The sequence below is a fragment of the Rhagoletis zephyria genome, unplaced genomic scaffold, assembly GCF_001687245.7.
Source record: "Rhagoletis zephyria isolate East Lansing unplaced genomic scaffold, Rhagoletis_zephyria_1.1 Rzeph_scaffold_06000, whole genome shotgun sequence".
Classification (NCBI taxonomy): domain Eukaryota; kingdom Metazoa; phylum Arthropoda; class Insecta; order Diptera; family Tephritidae; genus Rhagoletis; species Rhagoletis zephyria.
Genome location: NW_016163083.1, coordinates 1 through 27244, shown reverse-complemented (window position 1 = coordinate 27244; position 27244 = coordinate 1). Strand labels below are relative to the sequence as shown.

The window sequence follows — 27244 nt, the reverse complement described above, 5'->3', positions numbered from 1 at the left end:
AACGCGGAAAGTGTATAAAGACAAAAGACTGGTTAATGATGAATCTGAGCTATTGATTTTCAAATGTTGATTTGCTCTTGAAATCACTTGGTTTTTTCAAATAAATTCATAGAATAAGATTTTCGTATATGTATGAAAACAAGTGCATGCTATTGAAGAACTGGGTTTTTTCACTAATTTCTAATCAACATATCGACATGGGGTAAAAACCTTCAAACGAATTGGATTTTTATTAATACTACGTCCAATTTTTATAAAAAGAAAATGGAACAAGTTTTTAATTATTACTAAATTCTTATAAAACTTTTTGTGTCAAAACCTTGAGTCAGACGTTTTTCTCGGATCAAATCGCAAAATGGTGGGTCAATGTTCATGATAAAAGTTTTAATTTAATTATGCTTCGGAAGAACACAGAGGTATTTCCCTAATCCTTTCAATGGCAGGGCTAGAATAAACATGAAATAATTTTTTGAGGTAATATTCCTTTCATTTAGGCAAATTTTGGTTTTTTTGCTTCTAATCGACATTTAACCGGCATTTAAACATCAAAGAGGGATTAAATTCAGCTTTATTCTTCTTTTTCATGGGAGCAAGTGTTTTCCAAAAAAGACGCTGCAAACCGAACGTAAAAATGGTTTTCTGACGTGCCCAATATATATAGATAATAGACAAAGCCATGGAACGGGTAAATGAAAGCTTTGAGCTTTTTTAAATACAATAACTATTGCCAGGCTTAGAAAAGCGTTCCAAGTATTTCCTACTTTAATTTGAAAAATTTGTTTTCCTTCTTTTAAAAAATTTTCATATTTTTCATTTAGGGTCTCAAACACTTTTAATCAAGAAATTTTCAAAATTTTTAACGGTTTGTACTTTCTTTTCATTACAGCTCCCAGTGCGTAATTTAAGGCCTTTGGGCCTCTCTCACCGCCAAAATGTCGTCCGTAAAGGTGGCGGTTCGAGTGCGACCCTTCAATTCGCGTGAAATCGGTCGGGAATCAAAATGTATTATCGAAATGAACGGTGCTACTACCGGTGAGTATAAAACTAAAAATAAATAATATGACAAAAATTATGTGAACTACATATGTGAATATTGGCTTAGATTTATTTGGTAAACAATTTAGTAAAAACCTATGTTATGAATTTTTTATCATCGTAAAGAGATGTACCTCAAAAACTAGCTCAAAAATAAAAAAAGGGTTTAAAAAATTATGAAGAATATGCGATTTCGGCTATTTTTTGAAGTCACAAAACGAAAAAAATGTCCGCCAAAATCCTTACCTCTCAACCTGTAGACCCGGTCTAACAAGCCTGCCATGTTTGAAAACATACTCAGTTGTTGTAAATCTGCGTTTGATATTTGTGTAGAAATTTAAAAACTGGAAAGCAAAATGCAAAATATTAAAAAAAAAAATTAAAAAGAAAGTCCTTTTAAATTTTGAACCAAACCTTTCACTGAAGATTTTTATTCAATTTGTCGAGTTTTCTAATTAAGTGAGTTCTTGGAAAACCTTTGTCCCGGGCAGCAATGCAGATGATGCTATACTTTCTTAAATAAAATCGTTCGGTAGTGGTTGGAAGAAGACAGCGGTGAATCTTTTCAAGGATGGGTCGAAGCTTCACGGTAAGGTGGGTGGAAGAGTCTTTACCAGTGAGCTTTCTATAAACCTTAAATTAAGGCTTACAAATCACTGTAGTGTGTTTCTGGCGAAGGTTTCAGCTATTCAGAAATTCGGTTCAGCTATTCGGTTGGTTGCTGTTGTGGACGATGGCGGTAAAGGAGCCATGTGGCAATCAGAGTCCTCACTTAACGTATGCCCAAAACTTGTTGGGGAATGTCTTAATTGACTTTCGGTCGCGTCGGAATATTATTATTATTGTCAGGCTTGTATGGGTACCAGTCCATAGTGATATTGCAAGAAGCTCTTTGGCTGATGAACTAGCCAGCACATGTGGCATTGCGAGGTCTTTCTGGCCGAGTGTGGACTAGGCACTGTCTAGGGATCTCCGTACACTCGCAAAGTCGGATCTCTCGATTCTGATGGATGTACTGAACAAGCCACTGTTCTATCCGGGTTCTAAACTGAGTAGCTTACAGTTATTACAGTCGAACTCTAACCACGATGGTGGGCACCGGCCTGTCCGCGAGAAAATCTCTTTCGAGCTTTTTATACATTTATTATTATAAGCTTTAAAGAGCTTTGTCCGCGCGCAAGCTGATGCTCACCACCGCCTTAATAGGAAGCAAAGAAGGTGATTGAGGTTTATAGACCATTCAGTCACTTTATCTGTATTATAACTAAGCAATTATCCTAGCTATCGAGCTGTACGCGAAGGTTCCCTCCATAAATTCATCGGCAACCTAAGGGCTGATTTCGCTGCAGGATTTTCTAAATCAAGTTCAATTCACAGCAAGTTCGGTATCATTTCTAAAGCTAGATTTTATAAAAACTAAAATATTCATGCAAACTTCTTATTCTTCTCATACGAACATTTACAATTTGCTCCTTTCAGCTATCACAAATCCCAAAGTACCACCAAACAGCAGCGAAGCCATCAAACGCTTCAATTTCGATTACTCTTATTGGTCGCACAATGTAAGTAGAAGAATTCAAGAATAGAAAAAAACCATATTCGAAACTCACCTACAATGCCATTAACTTTTACATTCATAAGTGCAACACAATTGATTAAATGAAAACACTTTTCTAATTGTAATACGCTTCCTGACACGCGTCTCTGACCCTTTTTCACTCTACATTTATTTCTCTCACTCGCCCCTTGTTTTCTGCTACTACAACACCACAGCCACGAGATCCCGAATTCTCTACACAAGAGATGGTCTACAAGGACATTGGCGAGGAGATGCTGCAACACTCTTTCGACGGCTACAACGTATGCATATTCGCCTACGGTCAAACCGGTGCTGGCAAATCCTATACAATGATGGGCAAGCAGGAGGAACATCAAGAGGGTATCATACCGATGATTTGTAAAGATCTCTTCAATCGTATACACGACACGGAAACAAGTGAACTCAAGTATTCGGTAAGTTGAGTGCGAGCTTGAGGATGAAAGAAAGCCTTGAGGAAAACTATGCACGAGTAGTGAATGCATGTATGTAGGTGTAGGTAGTGAAGTGAAGTGAAAAGTGACAAAGTGTTGTGAGGTGAGCTGATGTGAAATGTGTAGTGAAGTGCAGCGAAGCGAATGCAAAGGGGAAACAACGTGAAGTGTAAGATGTCCAAATAACAGTGTGTGTGTGTGTAGTGGATTTCTTTAGTTTGGTGTAGCTTGGTATTGAATGAATTTCTCTTTAGAATGCAAGTGATGATTGTTGTCTCAGTGGAGATAAGTAAATGTATGCATTTGTAAGCAGACAGCAGGCAGTGCTATAGTGTGTGTGTGAAAAAGGACTTACATATGCAGTTCCTCTGTGTACGCTCGTCAGCCGTCAGCCGCAAAGTAAATGAAAATAGCAAGATTTTNGCTGTGTGTGTGTGTGTGTGTAGTGGATTTCTTTAGTTTGGTGTGGCTTGGTATTGAATGAATTTCATCTCTTTAGAATGCAAGTGATGATTGTTGTCTCAGTGGAGATAAGTAAATGTATGCATTTGTAAGCATACAGCTGGCAGTGCTATAGTATGTGCGTGTGTGTGTGTTTGTGAAAAAGGATTTACATATGCAGTTCCTCTGCGTACGCTCGTCAGCCGTCAGCCGCAAAGTAAATGAAAATAGCAAGATTTTTGCAATATTGCGCATGTAACAGCATCAGCTTGAATTGTCGCTTGGCATACAGATGAATGCTGGTGCCCTCATTTATTACAATTTTCTTGCTTTCATCATCAATTCATGCCTTTGTTCAACACTATTTCTTTTTTTGCTCTACTATTTATTCTATCCTTCTGTGCATTCAGGTTGAGGTTTCCTATATGGAAATCTATTGTGAACGTGTACGCGATTTATTAAATCCAAAGAATAAAGGCAACTTGCGCGTACGTGAGCATCCATTGCTCGGTCCATATGTGGAGGACTTATCCAAGTTGGCGGTGACTGATTATCAGGACATACACGATCTCATCGATGAGGGCAACAAGGCGCGGTAGGTGATAATTGACATCTTTTTTTTTTGTATTGTAAATGCTAAATATATTTTTAATTAAAATTTAATTATTTACTTTTAAATAAATTATATTCTTGAAACTCACTGCAAGTCAATACAATTCGATTTAATGGAGATGAAATTGTTCTCATTTCAATTTAACTCAACTAAATTAAATTCAATTTAATTCAGCTCAATTCTATACAATTCAGATCCAATTATATTCAATTCAGTTTAACGCAATGAAAAGTAATTCAATGCGATTCCAACTCAATGTAATTCAATTCAATTTAATTTAGTTCAATTCTTTTTTTGTAATTCAGTTTAACTCACTTTTTTCTTCATAGTTATTAATTTTAGTATCTTATTCACTTTTTATCTCTATCTCTATCTACCTAACATACACTCTCTCTCTTTTCTCCATCAGCACCGTCGCCGCTACCAACATGAATGAGACCAGTTCTCGCTCTCNCACACCTCTCCCTCTTTTCTTCATCAGCACCGTCGCCGCTACCAACATGAATGAGACCAGTTCTCGCTCTCATGCGGTATTCACCATTTTCTTTACCCAACGTCGTCACGATAATATGACCGATCTCACCACCGAGAAGGTTTCCAAAATTAGTTTGGTCGATTTGGCTGGCTCCGAACGCGCTGATTCGACTGGCGCCAAAGGCACACGACTAAAGGAGGGCGCTAATATTAATAAATCTTTGACTACACTGGGAAAAGTTATCTCGGCTTTGGCTGAAATCGTAAGTTTATTTTTTTAAGGAAAGATATAATTTTCTCTCAAGTGAAAAAACAGTCAGTAATTATTGAAGCTTTTACTATTCACATGCCTTTTTTGCTCTTATTTATCTCTCATCCATTTAATGCTTGCATGGTGCATAATTTTGCACCAAAACAAAAAAAAACATTAAAAATACTCAAAAATTGGAAATTTCAAAAACTTCGANTTTGAAGCTTTTACTATTCACATGCCTTTTTTGCTCTTATTTATCTCTCATCCATTTAATGCTTCACAATTTTGCACCAAAACAAAAAAAAAACATTAAAAATACTCAAAAATTGGAAATTTCAAAAACTTCGAAAAAACCGTTTTTGCACGCGCGAATTTTCAAAATTCAATAACATTTTCGCAATAAAAATATTTAATGGCAAATAATAAAACGTTAACAGTCTGTAAGTATTAAGAATTTTTTTAAACAATTTTTTAATGAATTTTTATGAAAAATTTGAAATATTTGGTTTAATTGGTTAGAGAGAATTATGCAATAAAAATGAAAAAAAAAATAAAAGTTTGAGCAAAAATTATTCACACTCCTAGAATAAAATNGCAATAAAAATATTTAATGGCAAATAATAAAACGTTAACAGTCTGTAAGTATTGAGAATTTTTTTAAACAATTTTTTAATGAATTTTTATGAAAAATTTGAAATATTTTGTTTAATTGGTTAGAGAGATTTATGCAATAAATGTGAAAAAAAATAAAAGTTTGAGCAAAAATTATTCACACTCCTAGAATAAAATAATTTAATATAATGTAAAATAAAATCAAAATAAAAAACAAAATTGTAAAACTAAATTAAATTTAACGAATCAAATTTTGGCTAAGCCGGCGCCACCTGGAGTCACAGCTCGTTGGAAAATTAAAAAGTTTGAGCAAACAAATTTTCAGCACGCGTAGAATAAAATAATATAATTAAAAAAATAAAAATAATAATAAACAAATTCAACCCCGACAAGAGCGGTAGAGAAGTTTGTTTTAGCAAAAAACAAAGGCATATGCGCTCTATGAAACTCCGTGGGTAGGGCGAGTAGTCGCTGTCATTTAACTAAATGTCCCCAGCTTCCACCGGGCTTGCTATGAGGGAATAAGTACCCCAGAAGGGGATTGTATGTACGTAGACCGATATATGGATGAAATAAGCTTAGAAACAGAATGATTTTTGGGCTAGCGAAAGTAGCATTCTACGACGCGGTTATAAATAGCGAACAATAAAAGCAGAAGAGCAGCAATTTTTGGCTTGGCGATAGTACTGGAACAGCGGCAACATGGTCCCCACCAGGAAACAATCTAAACACGAGCTGTAATGGAAAGGGTAACGGCTTCGTTTTTATCGCTGCAGCTGGCTAACATTAATTAGCTGGCCATTAACGCTAAGCGAGTCCGCAGAGGAATTCATAACAAGCTAGACAACATCGAGGACTGTGTTCGAGATATGTCTGTAATGGGGTATACCCAGTACCAATTGAAGAGATAGGCCGGTGGTAGAAATTACCGTTATAATCAGACTAATAAATATCAACACACTGTTAACAGCAAAATTCCGAAGACCAGAGTGCGAAAAGACCACCCTATTAATAACTCCAGTATCAGAAAGAATAATGAATGCAAAAAAAGGCACGAACAGTTCTAGACAATTTTCCGATAATTAGTATACATATACATATTGTTCCTGATTGAACCCTAAATCTCCCGATACCAAAACGCCAGCAAAAACGGCACTCGAAGATGTTTTCCGCTTTGAATAAAGACGCGTTATTGGCGGAAATCGACTCGCCATCCACAGGTGACGTAAGCTCTGGTATATCAAAACAAAGTTAAGCGCCACTGTGGATAAAATTATCCGGGCCTGTAACAAGTCTATGTAATCGCACGCCATGGAAGACGGAATGCAGCCGCTTACTGGTGGAAACAGACATCGCCGAACTAAGAGTGCCACTGTCTCCGATGTAGACGAGTGTATCGTACGAACTACTGCTTGTACCAGTAAGACAGCTTTGATGATGCATTGGGCCTGCGAAAAAAATGCAATGGAATTAAAAAAAAAATGATACAAAATATCAAAATCCAAATGCAATAAATTTTGTAAACTAGAGAAACTATAAAAGTAGCATTTTAAAAATTAAAAAAGTTAATTACATTCAAAAAGAAAAATATTTTCTTAACAATCTCATATGACTCATACAATTTTCTCACTGTGCAGTCATACGTACGTTCGAATAAGCGTAACCATTTTTTCACACTTTTTTTATCAACTAATTTCCAGGCTTCTAAGAACAAAAAATCAAAGAAAGCCGATTTTATACCTTATCGCGACTCTGTGCTAACCTGGTTATTGCGCGAAAATTTGGGTGGCAACTCTAAGACAGCTATGATTGCTGCCATCTCACCGGCCGATATTAACTATGATGAAACATTGAGCACCTTGCGGTGAGTATGAGATGAAAATTACATATGTATGTACATTAGAGCGTACAACCTTAAAGGCAAATAATTAAGTTCGCTGTACATCCCTGTGTCTAAAATATTTTTGCAAGGCAATATCAAACACTTTTTTTGGTCGAACCTAGGGGTTGTTTTAACATTTTTTTGTGACGCCTACATACGGCAATAAAAAATTTGTTTAGCGAAAGTTTAATGATTTTTGGTGACCTTTAATTTACTGACATTAGGGTGGTAGGTTAGGGAGATAAGAACTGAGAACTGGTGGGCAAGTACATACTAGATCGCGTAATTGAAGTCAATGAACTTCGAAGCGAAAAAATTATATCCTTGAGACATACTTTAAGATCCGATTGTAGATGCCGCAGGTATGAATGTGAAAAGACAACCCCTACGTTTGGCCAAAATGTTTTTTCGAAACTGCCTTGTAAAAATACTTTAGCCCTGAGTAGGGTGAACTTTTTTCCGCTACAGTCTTATGTTAATATGTATGGACATATCTACATAAATCATTTTAAATTTCAGAATTAGCATAAGTTTACAAAAACTACTCAAGCAATATTTTTTTGTTAAAGAATTAAAATTTGAGTTTTTTTAATTTTCTTTTATAGTTAAAAAATAAAATTACGTAGAAACATATTTTTTAATAAAAAAACTAAAGTTGAAAAATATTTTAAGAAATCTTAGTAATTTCAGAATTTTAAAATTTTATAAATTTTTTTTTTTATATTCAAAAATTGTATTGATGGGTTTCTTAATGAAGATCTCAGTGGGTATACCACTGGTTTGTAAGCCGGAGACATTGGTTCAAATCTCAGTGAATTCGAAATCTGAGGAGCAGATGTGGCTATAACTTCTATCATATGTAGATTGTTGTTTCTCCACAAAAATTTTGGTTTGAAAAGGCCTCAAGCTAAATAAAATTGTTGAATAACAAATTTTGGTTCCAAAACTAAATAATTTTTGAAGTTTAATAATTTTAAATTAATTGTTTTTTTTTTTTTTTAATTACTCGAATACAATTTTTTAATACAATTTTAATTTTCGGAAACTTCTTTTTTCTAAAGTAGAAAAATATTTAAGACATTTAAAAAAAAATTAAATTTTCAAAATTTTTAAGCAAAGATTTTTTTTTATTTTTTTTTATTTTTACAATTAAATAATTTTTTTTGTTTCTCTTCCTCACTCTTCCAGCTACGCCGATCGCGCCAAACAGATCGTTTGCAAGGCCATCGTCAACGAAGATGCCAATGCCAAGCTTATACGCGAACTCAAAGAAGAGATTCAAAAGTTGCGCGATCTCTTGAAGGCCGAGGGTATTGAAGTGCAAGAAGGTAAGCGTGGCATGCATTTTAGCTGGACATTTACGATTATCTTTTTATTAAAAATTAAGTTAAATTCTGTATAGTCGAATTAAATCGAATTAGAAATGCACTAATTTTCCAAAAATTTGTAGAAACTACTAACCTACGCCAGAAAGTATGCAATAACTTATAAAATTATTCACAATTATTTTTTCATAAAGATTAAATTAAAAAATCCCATCAAATCAATGCTCGCCGAATTTATTCGAACGCTTCTAATTTTAGCTACAAACATGTTCAAAAATTCATTTATAAAAATAAGCTGTTAAAAAAATCATAAATCATTTGCATAAAGTTAATTGAATTCTGTAACTCGAATTTAATTAGTTTAAACATAAAAATCAACGTCAAAATAATTGAGCCGCTATATAGTCTATACATATTTTCATTTAGGGCCCGATGGTAAAGTGGTTTGTGAGAAGCGCGACCCGAATAGTAAGTAGCAAATTGAAAAAAAAAGAATAAAAATAGTAATGATACAATTTTTTTTTTAATAAAATTATGCAAAGCTTTGCAAAAAAACAAATTCAATTAATTACTCGTAACTGAAATGCAATTTTATGCAACCGCAACCACAAAATTAATTATGTGTCAGAAAAATAAGCAAAATTACAGCAACAACAAATGCATACACGCACGCACGCACATGCACAGTAAACAATGTAAAAGTAACAAAACTTTTGTGAAGAATTATTAAAATAAAAAAGTTCACGTTTTGCTTTTGGTTTTTGGATCCATTTAACTCGGGTGTATAGTTGTGCAATTAGCTGTGTATGTGTGTGCGTGTTGGTGAAAATTTTAAAAATTTTGCAAAAAACCACTAAATTGTTGTGAAATTGTCCTGCTTCCTAATACGCCAATATATTTTGTATATGTACTCAATTATCCTTTGTGCTTACATAAATATAACCACAAATACTACATATATTTTTGAAATACATATGTATCTGTATGTATGTATATTCGTACTTGTTCTCGTAATCTCAACTCTGCTTGTTATTTTTTGGATTTTTTTCTGGGTAATAGTATTGAATGACAACTGTTTGTATGAAAATATTTGCTAGATTGGACACATGTGTACATACATAGAGTGCATCACTCTCCGTATAAAAAAAAAAAAAAACAATAATAAAACTTATTATATTTTAAGGCCAATATTAATTTTTACATGAGGTGGACCGATTTTAAAAATTCCTCTGCAAATCGAGTTTTTTATGAAAAAAAATTCCGAAATATTTTGACGAGAGCCCTAAAATATAATAATTTTTATAACACTAGTGGTAAACCCGCCACTTTTTTGGTGAGGCACTCTAAAGTACCTACGGTGGTGGTCATAAAATAAGCACTACCCTTAAAAATACTATTTGTAATTTTTATGGAAAAACCGGCATGTCTCGAAAATAAATGGGATGACAGAAGTTCGTTCCAAAACTCGTCATATATATGAGCGTATGAGAGCCAGAAGGGCCTACCTACAAAAAATTATAGTGATAGAAAACTGAAAGGCGTACCCCGGGCAGTACCGCATTTTTTTAATGTTAGTAAGGCTACCCTGGCTGGCTTTCAACCTAACCACCTACACCTACGTATGGGACTGTACATAATCCATCCCGTCCAACTATAAGCATCAAAGGCCACACTATGCCTTGCGCTCTCCAGAATCTTTACAACCTGCTTAAAAATAATCCCCATCCTAAATGAGCGGACAAAGTCGATGCTGGTTTTTCTGGCAAAAAAAAATGGCAGGGCCAGACCACTCATGTGAAAGCAAAAGAATTCAGGCCTGCAAGGCATTTGTACATATCGAGCCCTAAACGCCAAAATAACGTTAGCGACATTTTTTCCAAAATTTTACAAAATATTTTGATGCAGAAATGCATCTAGATGCTATAGGAATATTTCTGCATCAAAAAGAAAATTTTGAAAAAAGTGTGGCTTACGTTATTTTGGCGGTTAGGCTCGATATGTAGTTGAAACCTGTGGAATAAAACTACATATTGTAATCGGTATAGCACGGGTCCCTTCATCGACTCCAGCCGGCATCGAAATTACTGTTGTATGGGACACATCCCTGTTCCTGCTTGTTCCAAAGCGCGGCAAATTTTCATATCGCTCTTAAGTACTTCTAAAAAAGTTAATGAAATTTTGCTATTTTTATGGCCACCAATTCTATTTACACAAATAACAGTGTGTTTGTAAAATTTTATTTTCGATCAATACAAATTGTACTGTCCAGCGTAGTTTATTTTTGTTTAAATTATTTTTGCGCTTCCGCCACTTTATAATATAAGTCAAAATATGTATATACATACATACACATTAATCACATTTTTCACATTACTCGTATAATGCCGAATTTTTACTAAACATTGAATGCCAAATAAAATTTGTGATTAAAATTTGTGTCATTTAATGGACATTAAAAATGCGGCTTGACTCACTAAACACATAAGTCTTCAAGTACACATTTACATACCTCATGATTTATAACAAACCCACCATGCACAATAAAATCTGACTTCCTCAACTGGATGCTTTGATTTTTCTACATTGATCGTGAATTTTGCACAAATTGGTCACAGTGAATAACAGAAATACGTATTCTGCTTGTTTATTTTCACTTTTGTATATCTGATTGTGAGCAGAGTACAAAAATATATTGATTACAATATTTTCAACTACCTAGAACCAATTTAAATTTTGAAATATTAAAATAAGAATAAGAGAGTGGTGTAGCATTATCCATAATTAGAACCTTAAAACTATTGAAAAATGTATTGAGATTAGGTTCATTGTGGGTCCGGAACGGATGTCAGCTCAACATGTGAACTTTTTAAGTTATTTTTGCTAAAACGAATTTTAACTTAACAAGAGTCAGAAAGTGGATATTAAACTTTTTATGCCATTAGTTAAATTTTTCTTTGTTGAAGTCCATCTCAACTAGTATACCAGTTACAGTTTTTCTATTTTCAAGTTTTGATCCTCATTAGGTTTTCTACATGGGTTCTCTGTATTCCAGAGAGCTTGATCTGCAATAGACCGAGATCATAGATTACTTTTTCCTTAGAGCAAAAGGTCATTGAAGCTTTAGTATAATTAATTGTCAATCGAAAACCTTACCTATTCAGTATGGTGATCTATAAATTTGGTATACAAAACCGGATAATGTACATCCCCTTAGAAGCAACTTATTGTGGCTTGTTTTCATTTATAACAGCCACTGATTCGAGCGCAATGGGCTATGAATGACAGTCTCTGTGGACTTGCTTGCTTCTTGCTCACAGGCCGTTGCCTTAGGCTGACTTATCGGATGTGCAGATCAAAGATGTTCAGGGACTCTTTCAAGAAAAAGGAGCTTAGGCTGATTGATCGGTAAAACGTAGACAGATGTTCGGGGTTTCCAGACATCGGTAAAAAAAAAATATATAAATTTAACCTAGGGTAATCTGCTGATAATTTCACCCCACAGAGTCGAGACACGGTAGAGTTTAGAGAGGACTGGAGCTCAATGATTAATTTATTGCTGAAATGGGCTAGAGTAGACCACATCATTCCCTGACAATTTGTATGGCTTGAATATGGATAAGATGCTTTGCACTCATTCCCTTCCAGAAGTGAGTGCTGGTGCACTCAATTATAGCCTACTGAATAGCTCAGAAAATGAGTGTCTGCAAATTTCTCGCGATAACTGGTTGCAAATAGAGTGAAAACTCGATATAAAGAAGTGGAAGTGGTTGGATAAATGCTTCGTTATATCTAAAGTTTAACGATTTTTTTTCAGAAGAAGCAGTAAACATTTTGTTATATGGATAAATGCTTCGTTATATCTAAAGTTTAACGAGTTTTTTTTCAGAAGAAGCAGTAAACATTTTATTATATTGAGTTTTTCGTTTTATCAAGGTTTGTTATATCGAGGTTTCACTGTACATTTCTCATTTCTTTATAGTTACGAGCTTTTTGCAGGCTATTGATTTCCGCCAGCTCTGTTGGATTTCCGGAAGTATGAATTTTGTTTTAGGACGTAAAAGCTAGTTTGTAAGGGTTAGCATTACGAATGGTTTTTGGGCTATTGAATAGTTTCTTAATCAGCCTTATCATGAGTTTCATTTTCCCCGAACCGATTCACTTTTCACTCTTGGTTTCCATGGTTTTACTATGGGCTAGGTGACAAACATTCTGGTGATATTTTTTTTTTTTCAGGCGAAACTCAGGATAAGGCAGAATGTTTCAGCGATTAAAAGTACGCACTAATTTGTATAACACTCAGTACTCTGTTCACGATCGATGCACTTCAATATATCTTCTACAATATCTTACTCCTGCACACATACCTACAAATTCATTTATAAATCTATTTAATCATAACAAATCTTTCGCTTTGCACGCTTCATAATACCTATATGCTTTGCAATAACGGATTAATATTAGTACTAAAACATTTATATCTAATATCTTCCTTTCGTTATTTAGAAGATGAAATGACTAAATCGGGCAGTGGTCCCCTAAAATCCCCAACAAAGGCACGTAATCGTAATGGTTCAACTACTGAAATGGCAGTGGATCAGTTGCAGGCCAGCGAGAAATTAATTGCAGGTGAGTGAAAGAAAAATTAAAAAATCGAGCAGAGAATATACATATATTGAGCCCTTAAACTCTTATACTCTAAATGCTTATTCCATTAGAACTCAACGAAACTTGGGAGGAGAAACTCAAGCGCACCGAAGAGATCCGTTTGCAACGCGAGGCGATCTTCGCTGAAATGGGTGTAGCCGTGAAGGAGGACGGTGACACTGTAGGCGTATTCTCACCAAAGAAAACGCCACATTTGGTCAATCTAAACGAAGATCCAAATTTATCAGAATGCCTCTTGTACTATATTAAAGATGGCATTACACGTTTGGGCACACACGAGGCCAATGTACCACAAGACATACAACTCTCGGGCTCACATATTTTGAAGGAACATTGCACTTTTGAAAATCGCAGTAGTACCGTTACGCTCATACCGCACAAAGATGCATTAGTCTACTTGAATGGACGTAAATTGGTTGAGCCAGAGGTTTTGAAGACCGGCTCGCGTGTCATACTTGGCAAGAATCATGTATTCCGCTTCACAAACCCTGAACAGGCGCGTGAATTACGTGAAAAGATCACTGAGAATGCGGAAAATGAGAATGAAATAGAGAAGGCGGATACACAACAGGTGGATTGGAATTTTGCACAGTGTGAGTTGTTGGAAAAGCAGGGCATTGATTTGAAGGCGGAAATGCAGAAGCGTTTGGATAATTTGGAGGAGCAGTATAAGCGCGAAAAGCAGCAGGCCGATCAGCAGTTCGAGGAGCAGCGTAAGGTGAGTGGTGGGCAGGAGGTGGAGGAGCTGTGAGCTAGTAGAGGCTAATAAATGTTAATTTTTTCCCTTTTTTTTTAGAACTATGAAGCACGCATTGATGCGTTACAGAAACAAGTTGAAGAACAATCGATGACTATGTCGATGTATAGCAGCTATTCACCTGAAGATTTCCACCAGGAGGAGGATTTATACAGTAAGTACCAATGATTTAATTTCAGCTCATAAAGTAAAAAATTTCGCTAAAAAAAAAAAATAAAAAATCGATTGCGCGCGCCCCTGCCAGGAGTCGAACCTGGAATCTTCTGATCCGTAGTCAGACGCGTTATCCATTGCGCCACAGGGCCAGTTGCGTGGTGGGAGTCATACACGCATGTTGTGCTCAAGCATGTCAGCGCTCTCTTTCTCTCCCTTTGCCTGTGCAAGGCAGCTGATGAAAAACTGTAAACAGTTTAGTAGACACTGTAATAAATTTTAGTTGAGAGGTTCTTGTACGAAGCAAAACAATTTGAGAGGCGTAATGTTACATCAGTGTTGTTAACTTCGCTGAAATTTTTTAAATTAAAGTTTTATTTTTAATTTCCCCCATTAAAATTTTTAAATCAAAATTAGAAAAATTGTATTGGTGGATAACAGCATCCCATTTCGATTAAAAATAGTTTCGGGAAGCTATTTTTAATGGATTTAGTTTTATCGAGAAAGAAAGCAATTGGAAAAATATGAGTGAGGAATTTATTATTCTTTAAACTGAAGCCCATAAAAAGTTAAGTACATCAAAAAAGCGTGTTTTTTTAACGCAGTTTTAGCCATTTTATTAGCATTTTTATGGCAAGAAAAAACGGCAAAGTCTCTTAGCTACTGGATTCTTAAGGCATTTTTTGGTCCCATTCCGCCGTAAAAGGCTGTTGAGTTTTTGTGGCCAAAGAAAGGTTAAAGGGGAGTGAATGAATGAGGATTCAGTATAGTGCTATCATAAGACTTCTGTGTCCCTTTGTAGGGGACGTAATATTTGCCCCACGTTTCCAGAGAGTTTAAGTAACTCCCTACATCATCAGCTCCCGAACTTTTTTCGTTACAGCCAATCCACTCTACGAATCATGTTGGACTGCACGCGAGGCCGGTTTAGCCGCTTGGGCATTCCGCAAATGGCGCTACCATCAATTCACTTCATTGCGCGATGATCTCTGGGGTAATGCTATATTCTTGAAGGAGGCTAACGCCATATCGGTGGAGTTGAAAAAGAAGGTGGGTTTGAAATGGAAAGTAACTGTTTTTTGATTTATAAATTTTGACGGTGTTCTACCCCTCCATCCTAACAGGTGCAATTCCAATTCACACTTCTCACCGACACACTCTACTCTCCGCTACCACCTGAGCTGGCCTCAGCCGCTTCGCCACTGCAGAACGAGGATGAATTTGGCGCACCACCAGTTTCGAAAACCATTGTGGCTGTAGAGGTAACCGACACCAAAAATGGTGCTACACACTACTGGTCGTTGGAGAAATTGCGGTAAGTGGTGCTTTTTTTAAACCTTTGAAAAAAAAAATTTAATTAAAAGTTAGTTCAGTGTCTTCAAACATGACTTTGAGTTTTCGAAATCACAATCATTGTTTTTGGCATACAACTTTTTTTATGTTACTTGAATGAAATATAGCACTAGTTTTGTAATTAAAAATTCTAGCATTTTTTTGTCCTCAAAGGCATTTTAAGCGAGTGAAGCTAGGAATTCTCTATTTTATTTTCGGTCAGAAATTCAATTTCACAGTTTTTTTTTTGGAACGTGCATGGTGGTTGTTTGATTTGCATAAATAAAACTAAAAAATGTAACTGAAAAATATTTTTGAACGCTTAAAGCTAAATAGCTAAATGTTTTATTAAATATTTAAAATATTTTAAAAAACACAAACATAGATTTTCCATCATTGTGTAGTTATGAAATAACTAGAAAGCTACCACCATTAACGCAGCGCACAGCATTCACGCTCATTTCACATCTCTCTCTCACTCTCACTCTCTAGCTAATCATTACCCTTATTAACCTTTAAGAAACCCTAGCATATATAGCCTAGGCTTTACTAACAAAATTTTATATATTTGTATTTGTTATTTTCCCCTTCTCACCTCTCCTTAACCGCTCATAACTATCTCCCACACATTTTCCGTACCACCCCTCCAACCCTGCCTCCTCACAACAAAAATACAACACTTACACACTCTAAAACGCTTACATCGCTCGCCAACCACCAGCTATCGTTTGGAGTTGATGCGTCAAATTTACAATGTCGAGAGTCCACCATCATCTATGCTCTACGATACGACCTCGCTGTGCGGCGAAAGCGCTCTTATTTCGACTGAAGATCTACAATACGATGGCATCATACCACACACTACCACAACTGTCTCGTCGAACTACAGCTCATTTTTCGCTCCCAATCCTGAGACCTCCTCTCTTCTTGCATACCCCCAATCCCAACGACAAGTACACGCTAACACTACATCGTCGTCATCGGCTTCGTCGCTGTTGGCGCCTATAAACGACAACTTATCGCAAGTGAATCGTACGAGTCCGAAGAAAGCTGGTCCACCCGGTGGCTCACCATCGCGCTTGTCATTGGTCAACCTAATGCCATCTAGGTCTGCTTTCATTTTCGATACAACGAGGTTTTTATTTTCACATTTGTTATATTTGAGTATTTCGAAAGCTCTTGCTTGCGGATATTTTTAGTTGTTTTTTATTTACATATGGAATCGTTTGGACATCATATGCTTTTTTGTGTGTATTTTTTAGTTTAATATTCGTCTGTAATGTTCGGAAACTTATTCGCGCACGAGCCCCAAAGCCGATTCCCTATAATGGGACCTAACTTTGATAACTTTAGTTGTTTCGGGATCCATAAACTCTTTCGGCGACAATTGGAATGATATTTAGAGAAGATCTAAGCTTATTTCTATCGGCTTTGTGAGTGAGCCGTTGTTTTTATATCTCCGTTAAAGGATATGTATTGTGAAACACGTAGACTTTTTTGTCGGAACCACTCAGCACTCAGCCATTGCTGAACGAAATATTCACACAGTTTCCGACGGTGGCTGCGATGGCCGAAAATGGGAGTAATATAAGGGGTTAAGTACCGAGGAATGTCTGGTCTGAGCCATCTCTGTCCCAATGGTCGCGTTTTTCATTGCCAGGTACTCCCGAGCAACCTCAAACCCCGAGTAAAGCAAGCTCGATATTTTTTTTCAACATAATTTAGTCGAGACTTGCATTGCCGAATTAGTCCGGAAGTAGTTAGAGGGCTGGCCAATGCCTTAAGTGCAGCTTGGCTGTCATTGCGGCAGTAAGAGAACACAATACCCTATTACCAAAGAAGTTGCTCTCGGGATGTCACCGTTTTAACTATTCCAGCAATGTGCTTCTTCAAAATTATTTGTTTCTCCGACATGTAAGACGGCACCTGCGCGACTGGAGAGAAAAGATATCACCCCGTATGTAGGATATTAATTCTATAAGATACAGCACATATTGCCGATATCGAAAAATCGCAGTTTGGGCTCAAACCGAGTATGCGAAAAAGACCCAGACGTCAACACGTATGGCCGAACTCGTCCTATTTACTTGACAATAAAANGCCCCGTATGTAGGATATTAATTCTATAAGATACAGCACATATTGTCGATATCGAAAAATCGCAGTTTGGGCTCAAACCGAGTATGCGAAAAAGACTCAGACGTCAACACGTATGGCCGAACTCGTCCTATTTACTTGACAATAAAATACCTTCTATGCGATGCTTCACACAAATAAGGAGCTTTCTCTTTGAGATAGAGTTAAGTAGAAAGCTTTCGTGGTGGCCGAAATGAGAATCTTTCTTAGGATAGAGTTAGGTAGAAATGATTCATGGAACCCGAAATGTTTAGAAAGATTAAGAAGCGAGGTAGTCATCGGTAAGAACTTGTGCCATATTAACTTTCTAAAGTCCAAATGACTACGCTGCTTAGTCAGCTTAGCGGGTAAATGTTTTTAATTAACTGAAAAATTATTCGTAATTTTACCTTCGGTCCTTACATTGCTCCACATGCATTCGACAATTGGTAACAAAGAAAGCACTAAGGTTATTCTAACTACATACATTTTAGGAAGCCGTCTGGTGTGGTTATTAAACCCATAGAAATGATTGAATGGCATAAAAGGAGTCCTAAATTGAGTTTAGTTAGGTTGACATGTACAATTTAAGCATTACTCGGGCTTTAGTCTCGTGATTGGGTACTCATTATTAAGTTTTAGTGTGTACTACTTGCATGATTTCGTCTTATTTCTTGAATATTGCATTTCAAATAAACTGCTTATTTTGTAAAAAAATATGTATTTATGCATTTAGGTATATAACTAAGAATATATGTAAATGTGCCTTTGAGGAATGACATGAGTTGCTGATTACGATATTTTAGTCACAAGTGTTTCACAAGTTCAATGTATTAAAAGGAAAAAACCCAGATGTTTCACAAGTTCAATACATTAAAAGACAAAACAAAAAAAAAAAAAACAAATGTTTCACTAGTTCAATGTACCAAAATGAAGAAAACGGAAATTTTTTAAACTCAAATTAATACTAAGTACATATAGATTAAAGATAAAAAATTAAAAAAAAAAAATAAATAAAAATAATTATTTAAGGAACTTTACTGACATAATCTTTGATGTGTGTTTCACTTTATTTGCATTAAATGCTTAGTTTTTTTTTTACTCTTTTGCGCCTTTAATGCACCAGCTTGCAAATTTTTAGCTCTGAAATTTCTGCAACACCAGTAATCTCTTCACGACCTTCTTCATTTTCATTCACTCTCTTTAGGCAACGCTTGGAGCTGATGCGCGAAATGTATCACAATGAGGCTGAACTCAGTCCCACTTCACCGGATTATAATGTCGAAAGTTTGACTGGCGGTGATCCATTCTATGATCGTTTCCCTTGGTTCCGCATGGTGGGTCGTTCTTTCATTTATCTCAGCAACTTACTATATCCCGTGCCACTGGTACACAAAGTGGCGATTGTCAATGAGCGGGGCGATGTGCGCGGTTACTTGCGTGTAGCTGTGCAACCGGTATTGGTAAGTTATATAAAAGCAATTTTGTTTCGTTAAACTCGCTCTAACTCTCGCCGGAAACTCTTTCCTTTTCGCTTCACAGGACGAGGAGTCCATCGACTTCAACAATGGCGTTAAACAATCGGCACGCTTGATATTCAATGAGGACGATGCCAAGCCAAAGTATCGCGCTCTGAACGAGAAGGATGATGTACAGCGTTACATCGACAATGGTGGACTGGATACCAAGCTTGAAGGTGTGCAGAGTTGCTCGATTTTTTCATTTCCCATACCGAAATAGCAATATTTTATTGCTTACGGACCTCTTTATTCCAGAACTCGAGGATGCTGACTCCGGACGCGGCATTGATTCCAACTCAGCTTCTGAGTGTCAAGAGGCTAATGAAGAGCCTGGCGAGCATTTAGAAATCGGCAAGGAATTCACATTCCGCGTTACCGTACTACAGGCTACCGGCATTGGCGCTGAATACGCTGACATCTTCTGTCAGTTCAAGTAAGTTGAAAAGGTTGAGTTGAATTCAAACGAAAATTTTGCTCAATTCATGCGCTTATTTGCCCACACACAGCTTCTTGCATCGTCATGAGGAGGCTTTCTCCACCGAACCAGTCAAGAACTCGGCATCTGGCGCTCCCCTCGGCTTCTACCATGTTCAAAATGTATGTGCCCTCAAGTTTTTTATTTCTATTCGGTAGCGCATGCTATTATTTACGCTCACTTCCTCACTTTCAGATTACCGTACCCGTTACCAAGTCGTTCATTGAGTATTTGAAGACCCAACCGATTATGTTTAAGATCTTTGGACATTATCAAACTCATCCTTTGCATAAGGATGCCAAGCAGGAGTTTGTTTCGCGTCCACCACCACGTCGCATGCTTCCGCCAAGCATTCCCATCAGCCAACCGGTGCGTAGTCCCAAATTTGGACCACTACCATGTCCATCCACGTCAACAGTTTTGGCTAAACATGACGTCTTGGTTTGGTTCGAAATATGTGAGCTCGCACCAAATGGCGAGTATGTGCCATCGGTGAGTATAGTTACTTCACTATGAATGAATAAACTGTTTTCATTTTTTTTTTGCTTCAGGTGGTTGAACACAGCGACGATCTTCCGTGCCGCGGTCTATTTTTGCTCCACCAGGGCATACAGCGACGCATACGCATTACCATCGTACACGAACCCACAGCCGAAGTTAAATGGCGTGATATACGCGAATTGGTTGTTGGCCGCATACGCAATACACCAGAATCTTCGGATGATTTGGATGAGGACTCGTGTGTTTTGTCATTGGGCTTGTTTCCTGGCGAGACTTTGGAGGTACCCGGCGATGATCGTTCGTTCTATCGCTTTGAGGCTGCTTGGGATTCAAGCTTACATAATTCTACTTTGCTGAATCGCGTGACACAAGCTGGCGAGACCATCTATATAACTTTGAGCGCTTATTTGGAGGTAAGTTGTGTGAGCTGAATTAGAAAACGACTGCTGAATATGCGCTCAATAGTAAAAATTTTGAAGCAGTTGGCGGAAATTTAATAAACTTTGCGCTGAATTTAATTAAAATGAGCTGAATTGTAAAAAATAGCGCTGAATTGCGATAGTTGGCAGCTGAATATTATCTACTTGCCGTAATCTTTTTAGCCTATAAAAATTTTCTCGAGCCTACTTGATATCTTGCTTAGGTATCAAAAATGCACATTTATGCATTTTTAAGCACACAATTTATTAATTGGCACATTTTAGTTTCCGCTGAACTTGCTGAATTGCTCAAGTTGGCGCTTCCCAGCATAAAATCCTCTTCCTCTTGCATCAAAATGTAATAAACGTTACATATCAATGCGCTGAATACATAAAATAATAAAACACATTCTCCTCTTTCCCTTTTTACAGCTCGAAAATTGCGCACGCCCAGCCATCATTACCAAAGACCTCAGCATGGTCATTTACGGACGCGACGCACGCACCGGACCACGTTCGTTGAAACATCTCTTCTCCGGTCAATATCGTAATCCCGAAGCCAATCGCTTGTCGGGCGTTTATGAATTGTCATTGCGTAGAGCCTCTGAAGCAGGTAGTCCAGGTAGAAATTCTTAACGTAGTGTTGGTTGTTGTTACATAATTGCCGTTCGAAAGCGTTCTTGTTTAGAATTAATGCTTGAAGCAGCTAAATACATTTTTAAAAATATTCAAATTTTTCATTGCTTAAGTAAAGTACATACATACATTAATCATGCTGAAAAGCTTCAAAAGTTTCGCTTTCGCTACGCGCTCACTAAACACCGCAACTAATGTCATAATTTCTTTCATATTTCCGCTTCTATAAAATTTTCGAAAAAGGTGTACAACGACGCCAGCGACGTGTCCTCGATACCAGCTCCACTTATGTGCGCGGCGAAGAGAATCTTTCTGGCTGGCGTCCACGTGGCGATTCGCTCATTTTCGATCATCAATGGGAATTGGAAAAGTTGACACGACTCGAAGAGGTGGGACGTGTGCGCCATTTGTTGTTGTTGCGCGAACGCCTTGGCATGGACACCAATCCAAATCCGACCACGAAGACCGAAAAGGACGTGTGCAATTTGGCAGCGCGTGCAGCCACCTCACCAGTACATATGGTCATACCACCATCACCACAAACGCCCGTTAAGGATCCACAACAGATGATGCCCGAGCGGGAGTACAATCAAAGGGAGCAAGAGTTGTTGCTGAAATGCTTGAAGTTGGTGCAGGGTGAGTGTGAGAAAGGCAGAAGAAATTATTATTATTATTTTTTTAATTATCTGCTGAATACTCTTTTCATAGGCACCTATAACAAATCTACAGATCCCACAGCGGAGCCAGCCACCCAGTCGGATGTGTCGCCCAGCGATGAGGGCTGCGCTGACATGACCGTTAGCTGCATCTCTGGCAGCTCGATAGAGTAAGTAGCCGCATTTTGAGTTTGTGTGATTGCCACAATGCCGCAAGTTTGAGTTGTTTCCTCTTCATTTGAGAAAAAATTTTATGTTCAAAGAGAGAAAAAAAAAATTTATTTATTTTTTTAACCAAAACTCCTACCAAAATAAAAATTTAAACAAAAGTATCTAAATCCTAAATTTTTACTCTATTTTTATGTTCTTTTTCTTTTTATGTATGTATGTAAATGTCTTAATTTTGGTAAAAAAAAAACTAAAAACAAATTTCAACTTATTAGAACAACACCAAAAATTAGACGAAGGTAATTTTCTGGTTTATTTAAAAATTTAAATTCGTATTAAATTTTTAGTTGCTTTGCTTTTGAAACTAAATTTTTTTTTTCAGTACACAAAAATAGCATTTTTCAAACAAAGACGTGGTACACTTGAAAAATAAACAAAGCAATTTGAAGCTCACGAGTACAAAAATTTAGAAAATCGACCGCTGGTATAAAGTTCATTAGTTCACAAAATTCAGAAAAGTCCAGCTGAATTTTAAGTAAATGCGCTGAATACGCTGAAACCAATTGCATTTGTAGTTCAAAAAAGCTTTTAGTCGAATTGTAAATACGCTGAACCCCATTTTAATTTGAGAAATATATGTACATACATATGTGTTTCCAAAATAAGCCTCAAAATGGTAGGCCCTATTTAAAAGGCTTTATAGGCGCTGAATGAGCTTGTAACACTAATTAAAACACGCTGAATGGGAAATTCAAGCAGCAAAGTATGCGCTGAAATGATTTCCAGAGAGCTTAATGAGCTGTATAACATCAAAAAGCAAATTGAAATAGTTAAATGTAAAATTTTAGTAGCGAGAACTTTTTTTGAATACAAAAATAAATGGCAAAGCATACGCTGAATTAATTTTCAACGTGCTGAATATACTGAATTCATTTGGCGTAATGCTTAAAAAATGCAAAATGTGAAAATCAAACCGGACAATATTTGCTGAAAAGGTTTTCTTGGCGCTGAATGAGCTGAGCGTGCTTGTAAAACTAATACAAACACAATTAATGTGAAATCCAAGCAGCAAATTATGCGCTGAATTGGTTTCCAGTGAGCTGAATAAGCTGCTAATAACGTCTGCGTAAAAATATCTTTGTCAATGTTTGAAAAATCGCTGTCTACAGTAAATTTGCTGCTTAACACCTTTTGCCTAACTCACTATCACTCACACACAACTTACATTTTTATAACCAATACTGAACTTTAGCATCACTAACACGATTTGGCAACAATTTTTCATAAACTTATCACACATCTTCCACTCACTAACCTACAGTACTTATCACCTTTTAACTGTGTTTGAGTAATTTTATATAAGTACATATAAAATATATTAACCCAACCTTTTCAACCTCTCAATGTGCGCTTCTCACTTCACCCTTTTTATCCTCATCTTAATTTTTTATTCGACTTGTTCTTTTTTCGCCACTAACTTCATGCACTTCTTACAGATTATGTTCACCCGATCGTGCTGATGCGCCCAATGGCTGGGAGGCACCTGCACCCGCAACACAACCGGCCCTACCGCTGCGGCTATACGTACCCGAGTTAGAGGAGATACGTGTGAGCGCTGTTGTGGCGCGCAAGGGATTGCTCAATGTATTGGAGCATGGTGGTTCGGGTTGGAAGAAGCGTTGGGTGGTAAGTTGACATTAGCTAAAAGCCGTATTTTATTCTACGCACAATTAAACACTTTAAAATCTTTTTTCCAGATTGTGCGTCGCCCCTATGTTTTCATCTACAAGTCGGAGAAGGATCCAGTTGAGCGTGCAGTATTGAATTTAGCGACAGCTCAGGTTGAATGTAGTGAAGATCAAGCGGCTATGGTGAAGATACCCAATACATTTAGGTAAGCGAAAGAGGAAGATGAAACATGTTTTACTATGGGTTCTCTTATTTTTGTCTCGAATTGGAATTTTGCTAAAACTTAAATTTTTGTTGTGTTTTTCAGTGTTGTCACTAAGCATCGCGGCTATCTGCTGCAAACGTTGGGCGATAAGGAGGTACACGATTGGCTGTACGCCATCAATCCCCTACTGGCTGGACAGATAAAGTGAGTGGATTTAATAAAGAAGTTTCAGACAACTTAGCGAAATATAATACGTACCAAGTTCACAAATTCAAAAAGCTCTCAGCAATTGTTACTATCACTCAAAGTTTTTGGTTTCGAGGTCATAATCCCTAGACCTCAGCCTAAAGTAAAATGAGTAGTTCGTAGAAAAAATTAGAGGGATTAAAAAAAGGCTCAATGTTGAGAAAAGCTATCAAGAAAGTGCCAATAAAAGCATCTAAATAGATAAAAAAAAGTGTACAAGAAAAAGATTAAGAAAATTAAAAGTTGAAGAAGACGAAAAGTGAGGTGCCTCAATGCAAAAGGCAAGAGAATATTCTCGGTTTCTTCATTACGGAAACGAATCTACTAAAACTTCAAAGTACTCACAAAAGTATATAATCTAATTCTCAAATAAAAGAAGCGCATGAAATTGAAGTAGCAAGAAAAAATTAAAAATTTCACAAATAAAAGTTAGAAGAAAGCTCTCAAAAGTTCTCTGCTGCTGTATACTTTTACACAGAGTGTAACACAGTTTCAAAATGGTAGAAGCCGGAAGAAAGCCTAAATTAAAAAATATAATACAAAGCAAAATTGCGAAAAGATAGAAAGAGATCAAAGCTGCGAAAGGCTCCAAGAAAGAGCGTACAAAGACAAAATTTTGAAAAAGCCCAAGAAAGCTCCTCAAGGAAAGCTTAGAGTTGAGCTCTCTAAAACTCTCTTCTGCTGTGTACTTTTATTTGAAGATTTAATTTGTGTAGTTTAAGAGTTGTTGCAGATGGGCTAAAGTAAAAATTGAGTGCAAAGGAATAAATTTTAGAAAGGATTAAAAGAGCTCAATCAAATCAAATCAAAGAAAAATTTGGAATAAAGCTCTTGAAAGCTACAAAACTGGAAATTTTCAAAAAGCTCTACTGAAAGCTCTCGTCTTATATGTGTACATAAATAGGTGTTTTTTTCAAAACTATTTTATACCCGCTATTTAAGAAGTTGTAGAACCCAGAAGGCGTCATAAATTAAAGAGAGGGTTTGAAGAATTATTGAGCTTTTGGAAATATAAAGTTCACAAGCATAAAAGCTACAGACATAAAAATCTCTAATATGATTTAAAGCAGTGAGGACCAAAAGATATCAGTGGGATAAGTATTTAAGAGCTTTCTGTAGAATACATGTGTTAAAAGATCTCTGATCGTCGTTGATTGGCAAAGAAATTTATAGCATACAGTCTTTATTTAAACCTCTTCAACTCCCGCTTTAAATGAAGAGCGATTTCAAATATTTCGCCCTTCAAATATCTACATAAATTTTTAAAAATGAGTAACTGAAATTTAATTTTATATGCTAAACAAATTTAATTTTTTAGTTTTAAACGCGCCTAGGGACTTTTTTCTACTACTACTACTACCATTTATTATTATTATTTTTTTTTTTTTTCAGGTCAAGACTGGCACGTCGTACATTGGAGTCGTCGGCATCGCAAACCGCATCACAAATCCAAGCTACAACGGCGTCAAATGCACAGACAAACAATAAATGAGATACAATTACGATGGAATCTGTATTAGTGTATTAAGAGAACGAGGGCAGGGTGTTTCTGAACAGTATATGCAAAAGTTATAACAACAAACAGAAAAACAAAATTATTATTTAGATATATACTCGTACGATAAGAAAATGAGATACATACAAACACATACATACTTATAGTATAAATAAAAAGAGTATATAAAAGGTTAAATATATACAAACATACATACCATTTATGTATGTAGTATTAAAAAGTATATGAGGGCAGCGAGGCAATTGGAAATCGAAGAGAAAATATTATAGAAAAGCGTAAGCGAAAGTGAGAAGAAGAAATGGAATCTAAATAAAACAATAAATCACTGAGCGCAAAACTCACACACTCACACCTACAAATACACATACATTAACAATAAATTAGTCAAATAAGTGTGAAGGCTAGGAAAAAGGCAATAAAGTGCGCTCATTAGCGCGAACAGGCTAACAAAAGAATATTATTTGCAAAAGTAGAAATTATTGGCAGCATCAGAAACATTTGGTCCAAGTAAGTAGCTTTGGATTCCATCGCACTGAAATTGAAACGGCTAGACATTAATATTTTTCTTGGATTTTTGATTGACATTGAGCTGGAGGGGTGAGTTAGCAAATGTGTGGAATACAAAAAGAATCTAAACACTGTATATGTAAAACTGAATTTTTTTGTAGTGAATTTTCTCATTTTCTTAAAAGAAAAAAATTATAGAAACGGTATAAAAACATTAATCAAGAAACAAAAAAATCAAAATTAAAAAAAAAGTATTTACGCATCAATTCTAATTGTATGAAAAAAAAAAATATTAAAAAATAAGAGCAAAAATTGCGAAAAAACTCAAATACGCTTCACTGTTATCAGAATAAATAAAATCTATTAAAAAGCATTAAAGGCAAAGGCAACATGAACAAATAAAACTTTACTATATTTATTAGAGTTTATATATTTTATTTTATTTTTATAGTACGCAAGTAAAAATTTTTTTAAGTAGCTATAACTTTTAGATGTGTGTACTTTTTCTATATTTTTGTTGAATTTATATTTTTTTGTAAATAGTTTCAATTTAGCATAACTCAAACGTATAGAAAAAGATAGTTTTTTAAATGCAACTCTGATATTATTTTATTTCATTTAACTTTTTAAAAGCATTATAAAAACATGTAAAATTACATACTACATACTTTTAAACAATTTCTAAATATTATTTATACAGCTTTTTAATGTGTAAATGTAGGTATTGTAAAGAGCAAACACACAAAAACAAAAAAATTGCACAGCAAATGTATTTATGTATGTAGTTGAAATCGCGCTAGTTTAATTGGCAGCAAAGAGTTTGAGACAAAGAATAAGTAGCAAACACGCTAATGTATGTATGTATGTAACGTAGGCAATTTTTTTTTAAATTCATAGGTACATATTGTTTCAAAATTTTCCTTTACTATATAAGAGCTGAAATTTTCAATAACAATATAAATATATATTTATTAAATGTATAACAAGCAAATTTTCGATGTATTTAGCAGCAAAACAA

At 35.9% G+C, this 27244-nt stretch overlaps 1 protein-coding gene and 1 non-coding gene across 17 annotated transcripts in view; one reads left to right on the top strand and one right to left on the bottom strand.

Moving 5' to 3' along the window:
- The window catches only part of unc-104 (kinesin family member unc-104), a 35654-nt gene extending 9655 nt beyond the window's left edge, over positions 1-25999 (top strand). For 3 of the 16 annotated variants that reach the window (XM_017628493.1, XM_017628491.1, XM_017628492.1), the window contains exons 3-31: positions 887-1032; positions 2515-2597; positions 2809-3048; positions 3918-4102; positions 4602-4857; positions 5285-5287; positions 7160-7323; positions 8530-8669; positions 9093-9134; positions 13170-13292; positions 13382-14049; positions 14128-14242; positions 15125-15291; positions 15366-15556; positions 16295-16708; positions 18896-19151; positions 19231-19384; positions 19464-19641; positions 19715-19805; positions 19879-20175; positions 20235-20597; positions 21036-21225; positions 21483-21875; positions 21948-22065; positions 22339-22362; positions 23560-23749; positions 23821-23957; positions 24060-24161; positions 25596-25999. In XM_017628493.1, coding sequence (XP_017483982.1) covers positions 933-1032; positions 2515-2597; positions 2809-3048; positions 3918-4102; positions 4602-4857; positions 5285-5287; positions 7160-7323; positions 8530-8669; positions 9093-9134; positions 13170-13292; positions 13382-14049; positions 14128-14242; positions 15125-15291; positions 15366-15556; positions 16295-16708; positions 18896-19151; positions 19231-19384; positions 19464-19641; positions 19715-19805; positions 19879-20175; positions 20235-20597; positions 21036-21225; positions 21483-21875; positions 21948-22065; positions 22339-22362; positions 23560-23749; positions 23821-23957; positions 24060-24161; positions 25596-25695 — 5484 coding nt within the window. In that variant the 5' untranslated portion in view covers positions 887-932 and the 3' untranslated portion in view covers positions 25696-25999. Of the gene's footprint in view, positions 1-886; positions 1033-2514; positions 2598-2808; positions 3049-3917; positions 4103-4601; positions 4858-5284; positions 5288-7159; positions 7324-8529; positions 8670-9092; positions 9135-13169; positions 13293-13381; positions 14050-14127; positions 14243-15124; positions 15292-15365; positions 15557-16294; positions 16709-18895; positions 19152-19230; positions 19385-19463; positions 19642-19714; positions 19806-19878; positions 20176-20234; positions 20598-21035; positions 21226-21482; positions 21876-21947; positions 22066-22338; positions 22363-23559; positions 23750-23820; positions 23958-24059; positions 24162-25595 lie in introns of those variants that run through there. The other 13 variants (XM_017628495.1, XM_017628497.1, XM_017628494.1 and 10 more) reach the window with 13 other exon arrangements.
- TRNAR-ACG (transfer RNA arginine (anticodon ACG)) lies at positions 14321-14393 on the bottom strand. The gene has a single exon. It is a non-coding gene; the product is annotated as a tRNA-Arg (tRNA).
- Positions 26000-27244: the final 1245 nt, after the last annotated feature.